The sequence below is a fragment of the Balaenoptera borealis genome (assembly GCF_965194805.1).
Source record: "Balaenoptera borealis genome assembly, chromosome: 12".
In the NCBI taxonomy this organism is placed as follows: Eukaryota; Metazoa; Chordata; class Mammalia; order Artiodactyla; family Balaenopteridae; genus Balaenoptera; species Balaenoptera borealis.
The window spans coordinates 36,442,162-36,462,264 of NC_138869.1; the positions used below are offsets into that span (position 1 = coordinate 36,442,162).

Below are 20,103 nucleotides of genomic sequence, written 5' to 3' on the forward strand. Positions count from 1 at the left end.
AAGGAGGAAGCCACATGATGTTGGCTTTACAATTTTAATTCTCTCTTACCTTCTTCCCTCCCTTCCTCCCACTCCCTGACAGATGAGTTTTGTTCACCACGTACTGTGTCGAAACCAGAATGGGCTCTCAAAGCATCTCTTGTTAGACTCCAGGTGAGGAGGCCCAGATGGGGAGAGCATGACCTTCCCTTGGTGGAGCAGCCAGCAGAGAAGTTTCCTTCCTCTCCCACTGGCTTCCTTGGATAAAAAGTTTTTGAGTCCATAATTTCACATCAACCTGGCAACAGTAGACCAGCACCATGTTTGATCTTGCAGAAACACCAGGCAAAATCTCCCCTTCTCCTTAAAAGTCAGCCACCCAGGGCCCAGCTCAAGAGAACGAAGTTTCTATAGTATTAGCACTAGGTATGAGCATGGCAAATTGAAAAGAAAAAAAAAAAATTACGGTGTTTAACCTGGAATCAAAAACCTAGAGAAGGAAAAGGAAGACAGTGCCTCTAGGGGGAAGGAAAAAGGAAGATGAGCTTGTTACAGGGAGTCTTTGAAAACAAACTATTTGACATCTCTTTGCCACCAAGAGTTTCAATCTCCCTAGCAAGTCTACCTTGTTCAGAAATGAGTGTAAGTTGCTGAGTGTGTGTAAAAAGCTGGAGGAAACCGAAAACTCTCAGTAATATCCAACAGGGCCCCATAGCCTTACACTGCAGGAGCCATCTCTAAAAGTGGTTTCAGTGAGTTTGGGACTCTTCAAGAAGCTTATTAAAGGACTCATGTCTCCTTTTCAAGATTTCTTTTAACAGCCCACTGTGGTATTCTGCATTTACTTTCTTGGTCCCATCTCAGAAACTTTAAATGGATGATGTTCCTCATTGCAAAAATTCTCTGAATTTACCTCCTCTATGACATGTTCTTTGATTAGTGCCATTTCAATTTAATTTTTATTTCAACAAATATGGATCCTTCTACCATGTGCCAGCATGATAGAAGGAGCTGGAGCCACTGTGGTGATTGAGATCCTTGTAGGTGGAGACACACTGAGTCAGTCATTATGAGCGGGATGAGTATTATTAGGGAGAAACAGGTACTCAGCACTGTGAGGGTACAAAGTAAGGGTTCCCCTTGCCTGCAGATTGAGGACAGTCTTGGGGGAGAGGAATTAGCCAGGAAGCCATCTGGTTGATGGTTCTTGTCATGCCAAAGAACTAAATGATCATACGGTAATAAAAGTTGGTGAACTAGAGGCTGGTGCTTTTCTTCAGCCTTCCGTTGCCAAGGCTTTTGGTTCAGTCAGAATTGCAGGCATCTGAGACCTTTGTTTGCTGAGCTTGCTTTTGGATGTGAGATGGAAAAATTCAGACACAGCAGAAGCTCCTGTAACTCAGCTCACTTAACCAACACCCTCCACCCCCCTGTAGTATTATGGGATGCCCACAGCACAAGGAACACTTTCAGCTAATTGGCTGCTCTCTACCACACACCAGCCGACTTCCGCTCCCACCAGATGAGTGAGACACAGGCTTGCCAGGAGTCCCAGAGTCTGTTTGTGCTGGTTGAACTCGTTCTGTAATTAAGGTCTTCTGCTCACGCCACCCTCCCCTCCCCTCCCCCACCAAAGCCCCAGGTATTTTTCAAGTAAACATCTCAAGCCAACCGCCCTCCTCCCATTCTCTACTGCTGGAGCTAATTTTTTAAAAACTTAAATGCAGTCATGCCCCATGGCTATGAAGATAAGCATGTTTTTAATTGGAACTTTGGATACCAGATTGTAAATCAAAGTCCCAAGAGCCAGAACACATCTCCTTGTGGGTGGCTTAGTTGGTAGTTTACTGGGAATGTGGACTTGCATTATTTTTCATTGTATCCCTGATGCACCCATATGTTTTTAGCAGGCTGTCCAGCACGTAATAGTTCCTTAGTACTGCCTGAGCAAATAAGCAGCTCTCTGTGCCTATTCTGGATTGTGATGCTACAACCAATGGGCTAATTACCACTGGACACCTCTGGCCTGAGGATCTGTGGTTCCAGTGTCTCTGGAAGGGCGGGGGGCCCAGGTTCATTATTGGGCTTGCTGATAATTCTCACGCTTTACTACTCAAACAATGTGCTCTGAGGGTGTTTATCAAAAATACAAATTTCTGGGGTCCACTGCTAAAGATTCCAAATCAGCAGACCCAAAGTGGGGCCCAGTGATATGGATTTGATAAGCTTCTCAGTTGATTTCACTGCAGGTGGTCTCTGGAATTATTGTCCCTAAATTCACACAACTCATGTTTCTATAGATGTGTAGGTTTTCAAATCCTGGCCAGAAGATATGAATAGTGCTATATTTCATTGTTATGCACATTTCCCCCACATTTTAACTTCTCTGGAATTGGGATGTATCTTACAATTGATCACGTGTTATAACTTAATTGGCAACATTTTTTTCTTTCTTGGTTGTACATAAAAATAATAGCACATATTACAGTCTTTGGCATCTTAGGTTTGGTGAAATATGGCACTTTGATTGCTGAGTTTGTAGTTGATGGAAGAGAAAACACTTCCACTATCCAAAGCTAGAATTTACACATTTTAGATTCCACTTTCTCCATGCAGTGGTTAGTATAAAAACCCTACGTGATACATACATTAGCTATAGTCTGAAGGGAATAAATAGTTTTGGAGTATAACAAATTTATTAAACTTTTGGTCAAAAAATATGAAATACTCTCAAACAAATGCAGACTCCCCACAAAGTTCAAAGTGTACAGAAGGTTCTAAAGGTTGGCTTAAATTCTGTAAGCAAAGCAAGCCTGCTGATAGTAATCAGCTCAAATTGGAGAAAGTCAGGATTCTTATTGCAAAATCTTCAGTGAAGACAGGTTTCTGATTGCACAGGCTATGCTATGTATCAAAAACACAGTAAACTGTACACTTTGGGGTTTTTATTTCATCACTGAGTTTGCATTTCTGCCCCCCAAAACAATTAAATATGGTGGTAAAGTTTGTCCTGGGAAAAAACAAGCTTTGAAACATTTCTTCCCCCTCCCCAAGTTCTTCTTAGAGTATTATCTGTCATTGCAACTTTCATTTTCACTGGCCTTTTGAAGTACATTTTCGTATCTGAAACAATTTAAGATGATTTTCTGTCCCCCTCCCCACTTACTCCCATGTTCTTTATTCTCTTGTCCTTTCATGCTTTATGAAATCTGTTATTCAGTTAAGGGTCAGGTATGGGCATGAAGGAAAGATTCTAGGCATGTCAATATTCTGAGGCTTCTTGGCACTCAAGCATTTTTTTCATTGCTCCACTATGCCTAAACTGACATTTGACATCAATCAGTGATCAAGGTCTAAAGCGAAAATATTCTTGAGGTCAAAACCAACAGATTGTCATGGCTCTGATGCCATATTTCAGCTCTACCCTTTAATGCATGGTTTCTCAACTGTGCATTATAAGCATTTTGGACCTGTTAATTCTTTGGTGTGGGGGGCTGTCCTGTGCATTATAGGATGTTTACCAGGATCCTGGCCCTCTACCCGTTAGATGCCACTAGCACCGTCCCCCGGTGACAATCAAAAATGTCTAGACATTGCCAAATGTCACCTAGGGGACAAAATCGCCCCCAGTTGGGAATCACTGCTATAATGATTGTACCTGTCTGTGGTATATCAGGGCATGACACATATCATTCTTTGTTTTTAAACATAAAATCTTGATTGGTTTTGGATTATAGCTAATAAGTCACAGGATTAGCTCAATACTGGGAGAAAGAGATGCTATCACCTTACTGGCTTTTCAGACTTGTTTCAGAAAGTGAGATCTATAAGAGAAGGCAAGAATGAAGTCTTCCAGCTGTAGAATATCCAGGTGTATATTTTCATAAATCTAACCTGGAGCCAGTGGACATCTCCCCAGGCAGAGGGAGAGTTTTAGTTGATTTTAGGTATTGTCAGTGCTTTATTTGTGCCATTTTTACCTGTCTGGCAGTAAACCACAGTCCTGATCTCTCAGAATTCACTGCCAGAACTTCTTCAGGCTTTTAACTCCCCTCTCCCATCAAGACTGAAGTTGCAGAGAGGAAAGGGAGCTTGGTCATTAGCTGGGAATGTCACCTAAATAGAAGGAGAGGGGAGGGGGGCTAGTACACACATGTCCAACATGTACCTACATGACCGTGTCAGATTAGCAGGGGTAGACAAGATAGCTCCAGCTGCCAGGGAAGCAGATGGAGGTGCATTGCGTTTGAAGGCTAGGCTTTAGGGTATCAACTACTGTCACTTGCACTCCTTCTGCAAATACATACCTCACAGCAGAGGTTACAGGTGAAAGGCCATGTTTTAAACTCAACCGTATTTCTCGAGCAGGTGCGCCTCACACACCTTTCTGGCATAGAGATTCAGGAATGGGTGGAGATATTAAGTATATTGCTGTCAGAAGAAAGCATTGTCCTGTTGGCTGAGAAGACTGTCACAACCACTTTGATTTCTGAAGTTTTAGCCTCATGCTGGGCCTGTTCTGCTCACAGTCATGGCAGTGGGATTTGAGAAGTTGATTGATGGTCTCCCAGTCATGCCTGGCTGTCTGTCTAAAAGGAGCTAACAACCCAACCTAGGCTTGTGGGTGGAAGCCCACCCCTCCATCAGCAGCACAAATGAGCCCTGCTCAGCCCAGGCGAGAACTCAGGCTCTGCTCTTGGCACCGTTCCTGGAAATGCAGAACAGGCTTCTTTATTCCAGTCTCCAGGCTTCTGGCTAGCGAGAAACACTGCCGGGCTGTGAAGCGTTTTATAGGATCATAACGAGTTGTGCCGAAGGCGAGTTCTGAAAGGCACTTTGTGCCATTGCTTTGAGTGAAGCTGACTGTTAGGGCAGTGTTGTTCTTAAGCCCATAAACACACACACAGGCAGGATGGGGAATGCTGGGCTCCTGGGGCTGCTCAGCTCGGCAGCATTGCAGAGTTGGACTGACTTCTCTCCACTGTGACACCAGCTTCAGGGCTGTGCTTGGGAGCCCTCCTGTAGAGCAGCCTGCTTTCTGACCAAGTCTTTGACCATGGACACCCCTGGTTGGAATCCTACGCAGATTGCCCAGATCTGCTAATGTTGGAGTAGTGCATCACACACAAGGGAGGTTCTGAAAGTGGAAATTGCATGGAGTCAAAAATACCCTTGAAAATCCTTGAAATGTCTCAAGGACCACATACATGGCTTGTGTATACCCAAAATTGCAGGTTTCAGTTTACAGATCTTATTGTATGAAAAATACATGTCTCTAAACATCAGAATCTTATTCACCGTGGTGAGACATTCAAGCTATGAGAGGCTTGGAAGCATCAGACCACCCAAAGGAACTCCAGATTCCCATCTTCCCTTTTGCGCTCATCTGGGGCTTGTGCTTTTTTTTTTTCCCCCAGCACAATTTAAATTGTTACTGGCCATTAGCAATCTCTCTCTCTCTCTCTCTTCCTCTTCCTTTTCCTCTTCCTCTCTCTCTGCCTAGCATACATACTGGGAAAGACATAAGTTTGCTGCACATATATTGTGCCATGTATATTGACTGATTTTTATGGTTCCATCTTTTGAAGGGGGGCAAAAAAAATGTTTTAAGAGCAAGTGGATATGGCAGCCTTTTCATCAACCGATATGACTCTTCTTTGCTCTATGATATTTGTACTTGAGGTTAAAGTTCCCTCTCTTGCATAGGGTTTATTTATTACTACACTGGACTTACATATGCCAGACTTCGTGCTTGGTCCGGAGAATCATGCAGTGAGTAGCCTAGTCCCAGGGCTGGCATAGTTTACCAGGGTCACTCTCTTCTTCACCAAGTGCTGGATGTACACTTCCCAACTGGAGGTCAAGGCCGAGTGAGCTCCAGCAGGGATCAAAGCCTGTCCATGAAGGGACTGTTACTGGCCAGAGCCACCTAGTTGAGGTGGTGGGAGGCCTTTGGTGGCAAAGCTAATCAGGGGCTGCTTTGGTTGGTTGCCCTTGGAGGTGGGATTCCCCTCACTGCCCCCCGCAAGCTTGGCCAGACTTGCAGTGAGCATCTGTGTAAGCTCTCCATCAGCACAGTTCAGGCTAAAAGGACAAAGTTGTGTTCAGGAATACAGGTAGGAAAAAAATCAGTGGTCCTGAGCCACTCTTTCCTACCCCAAACCTCTTTTTCAACTACTTCCTTCCCACTGCCTTAGGGTGTATATTTGAGGGAAAAAATTCAGGTGCTCTCTTCACTGTCAGTTGGAACTCACTCATTCAGGAGCTTCCTTTACATGGGTGGCAAGAGTGAGGCTGGCAGAACTGGTCCAGATTCTCTCTGCTTCTGAAGGCAGTTTGTCCACACTAGCTGGGCAGCAAAGCCGGCAAATTTAGTGCCAGCGTGTGGGTTTTCACCCCCGAGGCGGGGATGAAAGGGCTGTATAGCATGAGGTTTCCTGCCTGGAAAGTAGGAACTGCTGGATTCTGGCCTCAGCTGGAGCAGAGAACACTGAAACAGAGACTAGATATTTCCATTCCCACTACCTCCTGCACACCTAAGAAGTCAAAAGGAAAGACGTCATCTCCCTAGACCCCCACCTGCTGTGGCCATGACTTTGACAGGAGGGGGAAAAAATTCAACACTGCAGTCTACAAAATAACTTTTGAGATAATGTTCATTTTAATATTTTAAAAATTAATTTCTAATTTCCCAACACATGGATATGTTTTTCATGTAAAAAATTTAAGAACATATTAGCTATAATGTGAAGGCTCCTTTGTCCACTACTTTTAATTCCCTTGGAACTGATTGCCTCCTTTCAGCCCTATGAAAACTTGCTGTGGATCCTTCCAGATGGTTTTCAATGGTATTTACCTACATTTCTCTATAGAAAATATAGAGAAATTTGTAGATGTGGGTTTTTTTTAACACAAATGGGAAAATATATGGTATTCTTTTTTTTTTAATAACTTTATTTATTTATTTATTTATTTATTTATGGCTGCATTGGGTTTTCGTTGCTGCACACGGACTTTTCTCTAGTTGCGGCGAGCGGGGGCTACTCTTCGTTGCGGTGCGCAGGCTTCTCATTGCGGTGGCTTCTCTTGTTGCGGATCATGGGCCCCAGGCACACAGGCTTTCGTAGTTGTGGCATGCAGGCTCAGGAGTTGTGGCTCACGGGCTCTAGAGTGCAGGCTCAGTAATTGTGGCGCACGGGCTTAGTTGCTCCGCGGCATGTGGGATCTTCCTGGGCCGGGACTCGAACCCGTGTCTCCTGCATTGGCAGGCGGATTCTTAACCACTGCGCCACCAGGAAAGCCCTGTGGTATCCATTTGTAGATGTGTTTTTTTTTTTTAACACAAATGGTATTATACTGTGCTTACTCTGCAATTATTTTTTAACTGAACATTTGAGACCTTTCCATGGCACACCCACAGACCCATCTTCTTTTTGACTGCAGCTGAGTGGTGTTCCATAGTGATAAGAGTTTACCTAAGCACTCCCCATTGGTGGATGTTACAGTTGTTTCCAATTTGGGTTTGTTTTTTACTGTCCCAGACAGGGTTGCAGGGAATGATCTTATAATTGCCTATTGGGCACCTGCAGTGTGTTTCTCCAGTAAGGCGTGGTAGTGCCGGCTCATCACTGCACAGCTTTATCTTGACACACCCTGTCAGATTCCTCTTCTGAGTGGCAGGCAGCCTCTCACCAGCCTCTTCATACTTAAAAATGGGCGCAGAAGACAGGGCTCTAGGAAACTTTTTGGAAGTGGTGGAAATGTTTGGTGTCCCGATTGTGGAGGTTACCACGAGTGTTTAGATTTGTTAACACTCAATTAACTGTACAATTAAAATGGGCGCCTTACAGTGTTTGTAGATTATACTCCAGTGATGTTCATTAAAAAAAAAAAAAAATGTATAGGGAGAGACTGCCTAGGAATAAGGAAAGACAGAATACTGCTTCTTCATGTGGGTTTTTAAAACCCTTACTTTCCCCCAAGGCCGCTTGCCTCCGCCCGGCTTCGCCCCAACCTCCGTTCTACCCGCCGCCTCTTCCACCCAAAGTGTGCCGCGGAGCCCAACTGGAGCTGCCACTGGGCTGGGTGGCCCCGAGCCGAGGGCCCGCGGGAGGAAGGGTCCAGCCGCCGTATACCGCCGCGGCTCGGAACGGGGTTTCAGCGAGGCGGCACCTGGGAGCTCACTGGACGCGTCGGGGGCGGGGCCCGGCGGGGCCCCGCCCACTCCCCCCCAGCCTAGACGGGCGGGCTAGGTCTAGGCTCCGCCCCTTGTAGCCGGAGCGTCAGAGTCAGGTCGAGCTAGGCTAGAAGCCGGCTGTCAGTCTCCGTGTAGCCGCTGCAGCCGCCCGGCACCGTGGAGCTGGGACCCCCTTTCGCCTGGGAGTTTTGTGGTCGCATCGGGTCAGCGGTGACATCCCAACGGGCAGGCCCGGCAGCTGCCATGGTAGCCAAGGATTACCCCTTCTACCTCACGGTCAAGAGAGCGAACTGCAGCTTGGAAGTACCCCCGGCCAGCAGTCCAGCCAAGGACTCCGAGGTAGGGCCTCCACCTGGACCTTTCCGGGTCCGTCTTTCTCTCCATCTCTTACTCTCTCTGCTCCCTCCCTGTGTCACTGTCTCTCTGTTTCCATCTCTCACTCTGTGCATTCCTCTTCCTCTCTCTCCATCTCTCATACACTCTTTCTGTCTCTCTGTCTCCCTGTCTCCATCTCTAACTCTGTCTCTGTCTCTCTGCCTCCCTTCCATCCCCTCTATGGATCAAGAGAGCGCCACCTCCTCTGTCCCCATCTCTCTTCCTCCCAGCCTGAGGGCAGCAGCCTCTTTGCCCCTGCCTCTCTTTTGTGTCCTGCAGGGCTCTCAGACTGTCGATCCACTCCGAAGAGGGACTTACTGCATCAATGGGCTTGGTCGTCAGGGAAAAGCTACCCTTTTTTTTTTTAAATAAATTTATTTATTTTATTTTTGGCTGCGTTGGGTCTTCGTTGCTGTGAGCAGGCTTTCTCTAGTTGCGGTGAGCAGGGACTACTCTTCCTTGCGGTGCACAGGCTTCTCATTGCAGTGGCTTCTCTTGTTGGGGAGCTCAGGCTCTAGGCGCACGGGCCTCAGTAGTTGTGGCACGCGGGTTCGGTAGCTGTGGATTGCGGACTCCAGAGCGCAGGCTCAGTAGCTGTGGTGCACAGGCTTAGCTGCTCCGAAGCATGTGGGATCTTCCCGGACCAGGGCTCGAATCCCTATGCCCTGCATTGGCAGGCGGACTCTTAACCACTGCGCCACCATGGAAGTCCAGGGAAAAGGTACCCTTTAAGCACAGGTTTCCTCTTGCAGGGGTTGACCAGGCAGGGGGACATTCTTGTGGACCCCTCAGGACATCTCATCTGTCAGGCTTGGACTTGCAGCTGTTTGGCAGCAAAGACGGATCACAGCACCTCTGCTTGTCACCTGTGGCTAGTGGGTGTCATTCAGTTGGGTGTCTGGGAGCTAAATGAGTAATCTGAGTGTCTCCCACATGGATTCTTAAAATGAATTAAACTCCTCCGGGCAGTGGGAAGCCCTCTTGGAACATTGAAAACATTTCTCTTTCTGGTAACTTTCCTGTGCCTTGAGGGTAATGTGAGGGAGTCCTCCTGGCTTGTGTTTAGTCTGCTTTTTCCTCCTGTGTGTTATATCTCTGGCAAAGAGCTCACTGGCCTTAAAGGTTGGGTTCAGGTAGAGGAGAAAGCGTCCCTCTCTTTCGTTGAGGATCTTGGGGAATACGGTTGCTTTCATGAGACTGCACCTTTGCTGTGGCTAAGCTGTAGTGGAACCCACAGGACCCAGATCATCATTTCCGCTGGTGTGTATCTGGGAGATCTCCACTCTCCCCCACCACGACCAAGAAAGTCTGGAGGCAAGTGTGCATCCGGCCTTGTCACAGTGCTCTTGGGGGTCCACCCACCTGCCACCCTTGGGTCTGCCCAGCTATGTGCTCTTGGTTCACTGAATTATGTATGTTCGGGAGGACGGCATCAAAGATTCATTGCCTCTAACAAGAGCTGCTCCAAGCTGACAAGACTCCAGGCAGTCTCAGGTTGTAATCAGCTTTCTGTAAGTTGAGTGCAAACTAACTTCTCACCCCCATCCCCATCCCACACCTTAATTCAGTTGTGTATTTTCACAAAGGGTTTTTGTTCCCAGCAGCTGTGGAAGTGTGATGGCCTTAGTGGTGTTTGGACTCTTATTTAAGTTTTGACAGGACAGTACCTGCATAGAACTCAGGTTGTTCAGGCTTGGAATGGATATATGATTTTTCAGTGGGAAGTTCATAATTTAATGAATGTGGGAGCAGTGAAGCTAGTGTCCCCTCAGACTCCTTTTGGAAGGAAACGAAGCATAACCTAGTTTAATGAATATATTGAATTGGGTCAAAGAAAAGAATAGTGAGAATAGCTCTGGACTCTAACTAGTCCCTTCCTGCTGTCACTTAGTCCTGTATTTTTGTGTAGTTTGGCTAAAGGCTTAGGTATAAAACCCATCTGCTTAATCTTTTCTTATTCTTGTTCTTAGAATATAAATATATCTGTATATCACAAATGTGGTAAGAAAAATGTATCACCAGATGTCAGATATCAATTTTCTTCATGGTAGCTGAATCCAGATTATAAAATGTGACTTATTTTTCTTTCATGGGGAGGTTCTGGTGTGAGAGTAAGGGTGGGAGAGGAACAGTTTCCACAGTAGTTGGTAAATATTTTTCAGGTATCACTATTAAGGATTTTTTTCCCCTAGTGTTTAAATCAGAGTAGGAATATCTCTTGCTGTATACTCCTCGAGTCAGAGGGGTCCAGTCCAGTACATCTCCTAGCTTCATTAATCTGGCATATCGCTTCCTGATAATGGCGATAGGCAAAGTTGGAAAAAGAAACTTAAGTGATTTGGGGGCTCGTTTTCTGTTTCATCACCAGCTCAAAAGACAGCCAGCCCTTGTAGGCCTCACTTCTCCATCAGCAGTTAACTAAAATCATATTTTCTACCAGCAGGTGTCGTCAGCATTTGTAAGTGTTTAAAAAACAGCATACACTAGTTGGCCTTTTGAAAAACATGATTATATACTTGTTTATAAGCTAGGCATCGACTGTGAATTCCTATGAGAGTAATTTTTTAAGATCATTTTCCTTGTAGGAAGAATGTGGTTATGCTATAAAGAAGGATTGGCCTATCCAAAGTCCTTTTTGACCTTCAAAGGTAGTTGAAGCAAAGCACCTGTGCCCTTTAACTCACAATGGCTGTTCCTTTAGAATTTGCTATGAGGAGGACAGTGGGCACAGCACTGCATGGGCAAGTGCCTTCTAGCATTTGTTCCTGTCCCTGCAGCAAGCGTGCAGGGCAAGACTCATGGGGAAGGGGCGGGTGTCACTGATGTGCATTTGATGCCATACACTTGAGCAAAAATGTGCAACAATAAACATTCTCTTGAAAGCACATCATAACAAAATTTCTACTTGGGATTTAAATGATTTGTAAATTTTTAAATCTCAATGATAGTTTTCAGTGATAGAAGAAAATGATATATTTTAATTTTTTATTTTCTTTAAATTATCTATTTTAAACATTAAAATTATTCTACATGGATTATGACATTAATACAATACGGCTCCTTAATCTAGTATTTCTTATGACACAGGTGTATGAGTTGGGTTGCAGATGTTTAATTTTAATACCATAACTAGCTAGATCCTTCCAGCTCTAATCATTAACTACAAAATCTGAGGAGCTTAGTTCATCTTAGTCCATAGCACTAGACTTTCACAGAGAAACATAGTATCATGTGGACATCATTAAGCTTGTTTCTTCTGATTCATTGATGCAGCTTTGCTCAACTGATCTGTTTTTATATTTATTGGGTGCTTATTTCTCATGCCAGGAGGAACTGCTTCTTCTAGGCGTATTATGTGCTCTGAACACCTGATCAAGTCACTCAAAGAAAAGCTGTTAGTGCTAATGAATTACACTGATTCCAAGTTAAAAGTCACTATTTTCCCATGGTGAGGTTTGCTTTTATAAAAAGAAGGCTCAGAGGCTTCCCTGGTGGCACAGTAGTTAAGAATCCACCTGCCAATGCAGGGGACACGGGTTCGAGCCCTGGTCCGGGAAGATCCCACATGCCACGGAGCAACTAAACCCGTGTGCCGCAACTACTGAGCCTGTGCTCTAGAGCCCGCGAGCCACAACTACTGAGCCTGCGTGCCACAACTACTGAAACCCATGCGCCTAGAGCCCGTGCTCCACAACAAGAGAAGCCACTGCAATGAGAAGCCGGCACCACAACAAAGAGTAGCCCCTGCTTGCCACGACTAGAGAAAGCCTGCGCATAGCAACGAACACCCGATGCAGCCAAAAATAAATAAATAAATCTATTAAAAAAAAAAAAAAAGAAGAAGAAGAAGGCTCAAATGAGTGTATATGTTGGCTAAGGATGCTGGAGCCTCGTGAGAAGGTTTTAAGAGTTTGGGGTCCATTTAATGAAAACACAAAGTGGTGATTCTGTTATTTCTAAGAATTTCTAAGAATTTTTGGACAATTTGATGGACAGCTTACTTTTGGTTTTAATATTCACTATCTCAGATGTTGGTCAAGATTAGGCCAGATTTAGTTAGTGGTATTTGTAGTCATTGCCTTTGTCTCTCTTGTATATGTCTCTGACTTGTCTTTGTATATGTTCTAACTTTGACTCAGCCAGTAGCCTTATGCGGAAACTTGGAAAGACCAAAAAATTGATGGAATTCTTTTTCTAAGTACCACATCTAGTGTCTCACTTGAGAACCCAACAATGTTGTAAGGTCAACATAAAGCATGTATTATTCCCCCCACTTTATGAATAAGGATACTGAGGGGAAGGGACTTGCAGAAGGCCACTAAGAAAATCAGCAGCTGAGCCAAGACCCAATGCCAGGTTTCCTGTTGGATTTAGTCTAGTGTTTAATACCAGTGTACCTTGTGGCATCTAAGGATGTTTACCTCTGTGAAGAAAAAGGTGGGGGGGTGGGTATGCAAAACAACAGACAGGTAAACTGCTTTTAAGATATTTTCTTTTAAATATATAATTGTGAGCACTTTATTAACTGAGGAGGTACCTTTCAAGCTTCAGTTCTAAAGGGCAAGGTGAACTCTATGCCCCGCCATAGTTTATGCCCCAGTCAGTCCACACGTGTATTTGAAATATATGCACCTGGAGCTGTGTTCATTACATGCCAGCTGGAGAGCTAAAGGGGTCAGCTGGTTTCTAGTAATTTATACGTTTCTTGGAATTTGTATCATATAGTGTTGAACTGACCATATATACAATCAACTACATGGAAATAGTTCTGAGGAGTTACTGAACTTAGAATCTTGGGGTTTCATCAGGTGATTAAATAGACTCCATGAATCATGTGGCTTCAGATGTTGCTGGATGGGGAGCCACACTGATGGTAGAGGGCTATCACTTGCTGATAGGATCTGACTATGGTCATCAGCCATGGTTCTGAGGCTTGTTCCGTTGGATCGGTATCTTGGGGCTCTTGGTCCTCCAGGATGCACATGAACTAGGAATAGGTTTATTAGAGAAAAATATGTTGACATGTGTACATTTGAGGCTGTTCAGGGCATCAACTCTGGAATAAGACTGCCCAGGTCCCAATGTCATCTCCACTACCTGCTAGTGATATAGCCTTGGACAATCTACTGTGCTTTTCTCTAAGCCCCAGTTTCCTCAGTGGTAAAATGGGCATGATGGTGGCTCTCCCATAATGAGATGATTCATGTACAGTGATAAGCACATAGTAAGTGCTCAATAAATATCATCATCATCTAGACCTCTGTATCTCAAAAAGATTCCTAAAACAATTTTAAGAAGTATGATCACCATCCTAATTCCCTGAATGCTGTTTATGCACATCAGTGCAACAGGGCCTTACTATAAAGTCCCCTAATCATCCTTATAGTAATCCTTTGAGGTTGGTATAACTGCCCTTTATTGTAGAAGAAACTGAGGCTCAGAGCTGGCTAGTGGCCTTTCCAGGATGGCTGAGCCGGTAGATGGAGGAGCCAGTATTCACAACCCAGTCTAACCTTGAAGTCTGTACTTTCCCAACCACATCACGTTGCCCCTAAATGACTAAATCACTGGTCTCCTCACCACATAACACATGAAGGGTGAACCCGCCTGCTGGAGCAAATTGCCTCATGGTCAAAGGCCCATTTTTTCCTGAGTGTCTGGATAGGAGACCCACCATTAGTCAGTGCTCTGGCAGCCACTTCATAGAATGGCTGTGACCCACAGCAGTGAGGTTTGCAAGCCTTTGTTTGGGAGGGCTTTGGTAACTTCCGTTTTGTGTTTCTCAAGACCAAGGAGCTGGTCTTTGGCAGAATTCCGCATGCTCAGCGCTATGGAGGTGACACTGTTAGTTCTGTGATTAGTCATCTTGCTTATCTACATTAACCACTAGCCTTCCACATAAACCAGTAACTGGAAGCCGCTGCTGCCATCTGGATATTTGCAAATTGTGTCATTTTCTCAAGACACTCTGTGATTGCCTATAAAATCCTGGACCGGTGCCACTGTTTTCATAACAACTGAATTAAAATAAATTACTGATCATATCCTAATTTTGCAAAGTCCTGTGTACATGTAATTGTTACTAATGGTGTGTGCGTATCTGGAAGGGCTCCTTCATTTGTGATGTGTGCATGCAGTTGCCTTCCATAATTTGTCAGCTCTGGTAATGGGTACAGGTCTCACACAGAATGAGGAAATTGCTGTGATTGCATGGCCATTTATCCTCGTTGTGTTGCCTCTTGGACTATCAGGAGTAAAGGCCAGTGGTTTCTAATGCCTTCCATTTTTTCTGACTTGACACTGGTTGTTAGCTTAGAAGAGGCTATGGCACAAATTAATCAAGAAAGGCTTCCAAACCTTTGGCTGGAAAAGGAGTGGGTCTTTTTAAGTCTGGAAACACTTGTGCCTGGACCTTCTGTGTTTGGGCCATTGTGCCCTTTTGCAAGAAGGCAGCTGATTATTAGTAAATTAATTGGAGCTGAACCAGAAACCTTAACAGTAAGTTCACTAGACTTTTTTTTTTTTTTTTTTTCTTTTTCTGGCTTTTAAGATGAGGAGGAAAGGAGTAGCAAAACAGACTTTTTTCCGGGGATTTATGAAACAAACAAACAAAACTAGCCTCCAGGAAATGACCCAGGGTCATTGCATTAGAGAACCTGAGTGGGAAAGGCGTATTGAGAACATGAAGCCCAGTTCTTGTCCACTGCTGGATCCATTTGAGCTCAGCTTAAACACTTCCAGGAACCTTCTAAGGCTGTACATTCCATCCTCGTTCAGTGTAGATCATGAGAAAATCCTTTCTTAATTGTAACGTTGCTTTCTCAAGCTGAATATTATACAATGACACTTCCTCATGTGTTATCTCCTTGAGTATTTGAAAACTCTCTCCCTACCGTCTACTCCTACTCCATACGTGTGTGCTTGCACGTGCACACGCATGCACTCACACCACACTCTTCCACCAGGTGCTTGTCTTCTCCTGGCTAGACGTCCTGGTTCCTCTAACTTTTCCAAATGGGACATAATGTCCAGTCTCTTTCTCTTTCTTGCTTATTTCCATCAGACATCCTCAGTGTCCTCTTGAGTGTTGATCAGCGTAAAGACACTGTATGATGCTGTATCAACAAACGAGATTTCTTTTATGTTTAACGTGCTTCCTTAGACAAGAGAAGTAGACTAATACATTGAAAAAATTTTTGAAATAGAGGTGACAGACTAAAGATTAATCTTTGTCATATGAATAATTTATACTGATATAAAAGAACACTCCAAGATGTTCATTGACAAGTGGGCAAAAAGACAATAATAGGCAGTTCACACACAAGGAACAATGAAAGTAACATTGTTTTAAAAGTTCAGTCTAATAGAAATTATAGAAATGGAAAAGGCAAATAATTGTAAGATGATATTTCATACCTAATTGATGTCACAAGTATTTTAAAGGCATGATAAAACCCAAAGCTGGGGATGTTGAAGAGAAATAATTACTTCTGCGTGAAATGAGGGGACTTGTCAGTGTATATTAAAAGACAAAAATGGTTCAAATCTTCGCACCCAGTATTCCAGGTCTTGAGGGAATAAAGCTATGTGTCCAAAGTTGTTGCAATAATGTTTATGTTTTATGTTTATACATTTTATAGGTTTCAAAGTACTTTTATATTCTTTGCCTCACCTGAGTATAATTATCCTCATTTTAAAGATAAGGATACCAGGAGTCAGAGAGGTTCAGTGATTTTCCCAGGATCACACAGCCGGGAATGGCAGAGCTAAAAGCTTGAAGTCTGATTGTCTGATTCCAATCTAGCGTCCTTTCCTACTTTCTTATAACAGCCAGAAGAGCCAACAACCTCTCTGACCTATAATGAGGGAGTGGCTCCATGTACCGTGGCCTCTGGCCCAGGGGTCAATGACATCATTTGAGCCGTTACACACTAGCAAACAGAAATACCCTAATGTTCCTGGGAAAAATAAAGAGGCGGAAAGTTGAGCATAATTATATACGTGATGTAACCAATTTAAATGTATATGTATGCACATGGGATCTAGAGAAGTGGGGGAAGGGATGCTTCAATCAGAGCATCCCCCTTCGTCATTGTGATCACTATAGCAATGCCACTCAGTGTTCAAATAACAATCAATTATTTTCACATGCATTCTCTCCTTTGACTCTTGCACAGCTTAGGGACCTGTGCAAGGCAAGGACTGTCCTCTTTGTCTGTCAACTGAGGAAACAGAGATTCAGAGAGATTAGGAGACAGGGCCGAAATGTTGGTCCCTCCTTGACTAGCCTTGACCTCTTGGCACACCAGAATATTGGCTCAAGCCAGCCGTGTTCCTGAGTGAGGTTGGTTGTAAGCAGCACTATTTTGGGAGTGTTCAAAGTGAACCCCATTAAACTTAGCCTGAACACTGCATGCAGTGACCTCACCTGGGGGCTAATGGACTAGTGGACCCTTCCCTTGGCCTGCACTCCTGCAGATCCAAGTGCAAGGTCTTACTTTATAGTCTTACTTTATATTTGATGTGAGATCCCTGTTAGAATAAACAGAAAGCCCACGAAGGATGGATAGACACAAACTTCTGTACATGTAGATGACATCCCTTAAAATGATGTCTTTCTGAGCTCTGCAGATGTAATTTGCACCAGAGGTGATAATTAAACGGTAAAAACAAATAGAGCATTTCCCCCAGGGTACTGTTTCCATAGATACCACTAGAATTGGCAACCTGACTGAATTAAATAAAACGGAGAGCCTATGTCAGGACTTCGAAAAAAATAAAGTTAAATGTTTATCAGGTGTTATACATTGTCAGATTTGGAAGTTTGGAGTCTTGCTGGAGGAAGAAGCTGCAGAAGGGAAAAGGGAACCAGCCAGTGGGTAGAGAGAGATGGAGTTGGGCCTGATGGCCAAGGGGACCAAGTGATAAGGTTTCCCTCTGTGCTTTCTGGTCCTGACACAAGGCCAGTGCAAGCTCCCTCCTCAAGTGTGTTATCTTATGTTGAAATGCTAACATTCCATAACCCCCAAGTGACACAAGCATGTCAAGAATGACCCCAGGCAAATACAGAGAAGATAATTAAAGATCACTGGTGAAGATGAGTGTTCTTATTTTTGACTTCACGGGGGTGGGGGGTGGGTGGCCCATCTGTATCCTGTTAGGTTTTGGCAGTTTTGGTTCATTTTCTCACAGCTCGTCAGCCATCCCCCTTGCTGGTTGGTGATTAGTGATTGGTGTGGTCTTGCAGAAGGGGTCTGACACTACTGTGAAGAAGGAAATAGACTTAAGAGGAAAAAATTGGTGGTAGCTTAAGTGTCAACCACAGACGCACAGTGAAGAGTCCTTGCCTTCCGCCTCAGCTGTTTGGTGGAGACTTTTCGGAGAACTTTGAAGGAGACAGCATCAGAAAAGACACCTGGTTTTCTCTCGTTAGTCTCTGAATGTTTTATTCCCAGGCTTTAACAGTTTAGAAGAGCGAGCCTTTGTTCTGGCTCAACATCAGGAAATCTTTGCTTTGGAAGACTCCTAAATGCTCATCTGAATTTCTTTAGCAGCAACTGTTTCTAAGCTGGTTCTTACAAGAGTTTCACTACTAACTGGGGACAGGGCGCAAATAAGCTCAGCTTCTTGGAACCTCAGCGTCTTTGTTTCTGAATGAGTGGACTGGGTTAGATCTTTATTTCCCAGAAGATGGGTTTCTTACCACTTGTGGTAGCTCAAATGATACAGGACAAGGTGACACGGAAACAAGACACAAAATAATTTCGAATCACTTTCCCTTTCCAATTCTCTTCTGATCCTTCTCATTATGTCAAGGAGAAAGTCTCAGTTTGGAGCTAGTGTGTCTTTAATGCCTCTCTATCACTTGCTAATTTCCCTTTTTAACAAAGCACAGGCCTCAGGCAGGCCAGAGTCTCTAACAAAAATTTAACAATAGGGTTCATTTTTTTAAAGGTAGTTTCTATTTATGGCAGGTGATAGTGATTTTCTGTTTAAGGCAGTGATAGAGTTTATTTTTGCAATAAGTTTTCTTAAGTAAAAAATGAGTAATTTAAGGAAACATTATGTAATAGCTCAGAGGATATGTACACAGAGCAAAAGATTGGCGTGATGGTACCGAGAGTTTGGAAGCAGTGCATTAGGCATGTTCTGAGGCCTTTCCAGGGTTAGCACTCTGCAACAAAAATTTCCAGGTTTGGCCACAGCCACTTACAGACCAGAAATTTGAGCTTTGAGCATAGGACCCAGATTTCAGGTATTAAGATTTTTAAATAGATAAAAACTGGCTTTAATGTGACGTAGAATACTATTATGGAAAAGTTGTTAGCCAATTAAAAAAAATAAAACTGGATTTCTGTTCTAAGAACAAAAATCTTTTTTTCTTTTCAAAACATTAAAGTTCCAAAATTCCAGCTGAAATCATTTAACCCTTCCTCCTTTTCCCCTTCACCCTGAGGGAAGGATTGAACAAGATTGCATTTTAATTTGGGGCAGCCATAGAGTGAGTATAGTGATTAAAAACTTGGATTTAAGGGTCAGACTGAGCTGAGTTTGAATCCCAAACTTGGCCCCTTGTGAGCCAAGAGACCTTGGACCAGTGACTCATCCTTTGAGCCTCAGTTTCCTCATGTGTAAAATGAGAACTTCCAAGGGAATTGTGAAGATGCAATGGGCACGCAGAAGGCTTCCACAGAGCAAATGCTCCACAAACCGTTAGCCTCAGCAGCATCTGTTGTGCGTGTCCATCAGTTGAGTGGAAGCTGTGGACGGACATCCCTGTCCAGTGGTCTGCTGCAAGGTCACCCCTTCCTTTTAGGAAACACCCACCCAGTTTCCAGGGATCCGAGTTGGCACTGGGCATTATTTTTTTGAAAAACAAGATGTTCCAAGCACACTGGCAAGCTTCACGTTTATTCCTGCCAGGTAGGATGAAAAAATTTAGTGTGGTTTTCTAGTGTTCGCATAATGACTGTCCCATAGCGGGTGGGGTGTGAGCTCTGGGTAGAGAGGCTCCCTGCTCATGGGAGATGAGTGTGTGTCATCATCCTCAAGGCCAGCTCCCACCTGACACAGATCATCGGGAACCGTACCCACGTTCCAACCGCAGACTCAGACCCAGGGAAGGTGAGGAGGATTAGGTTGCTTTAGGAGCTCTTCACGCCCTACTCATTAGCAGCACACTTTAATTATAAATAGGTCCTTTGTTAGGAATGTGGGGAAACTCCATAGCATGAGGGATACAAGTTGCTGAAGAGTTGGACAACTAAAAATGACTCCCAGTGCTCTTTGCTTGTCAGTAAATATTTGTGAAGACCAGACTCTACCTAGCTTTTTCTTTTTTTTTTTTCTGGATTTAAAGAAGAGAAAGGCATGCTTTTGACCCTCAAGGAACTTTTCCTTGAGTTTGGTGAGGTCATTCACAACATTAAAGTACAGGCAGTGATTGTCAATCAGCAGAAAGCTGGGTGGTGAATTGGCAACCTCACTGGGGGAGTTTGGCAGACTGGGAGGGGGTCATCCAATGAACCCCCTGGTGCTGGATGCTAACACAC

General features: G+C 44.1%; 1 protein-coding gene across 4 annotated transcripts in view; it reads left to right on the top strand.

The window, feature by feature from the left end:
- ARHGEF3 (Rho guanine nucleotide exchange factor 3) overlaps window positions 1–20,103 on the top strand; it is a 307,479-nt gene that overhangs the window by 232,855 nt on the left and 54,521 nt on the right. Inside the window, exon 1 of one of the 4 annotated variants that reach the window (XM_082344799.1) lies at window positions 8,250–8,515. The exons of the other annotated variants lie outside the window; for them this stretch is intronic. Within the exon in view, the coding sequence (XP_082200925.1) occupies window positions 8,420–8,515 (96 nt within the window). The 5' untranslated portion in view covers window positions 8,250–8,419. Of the gene's footprint in view, window positions 1–8,249; window positions 8,516–20,103 lie in introns of those variants that run through there. 4 annotated transcript variants of the gene reach the window in all.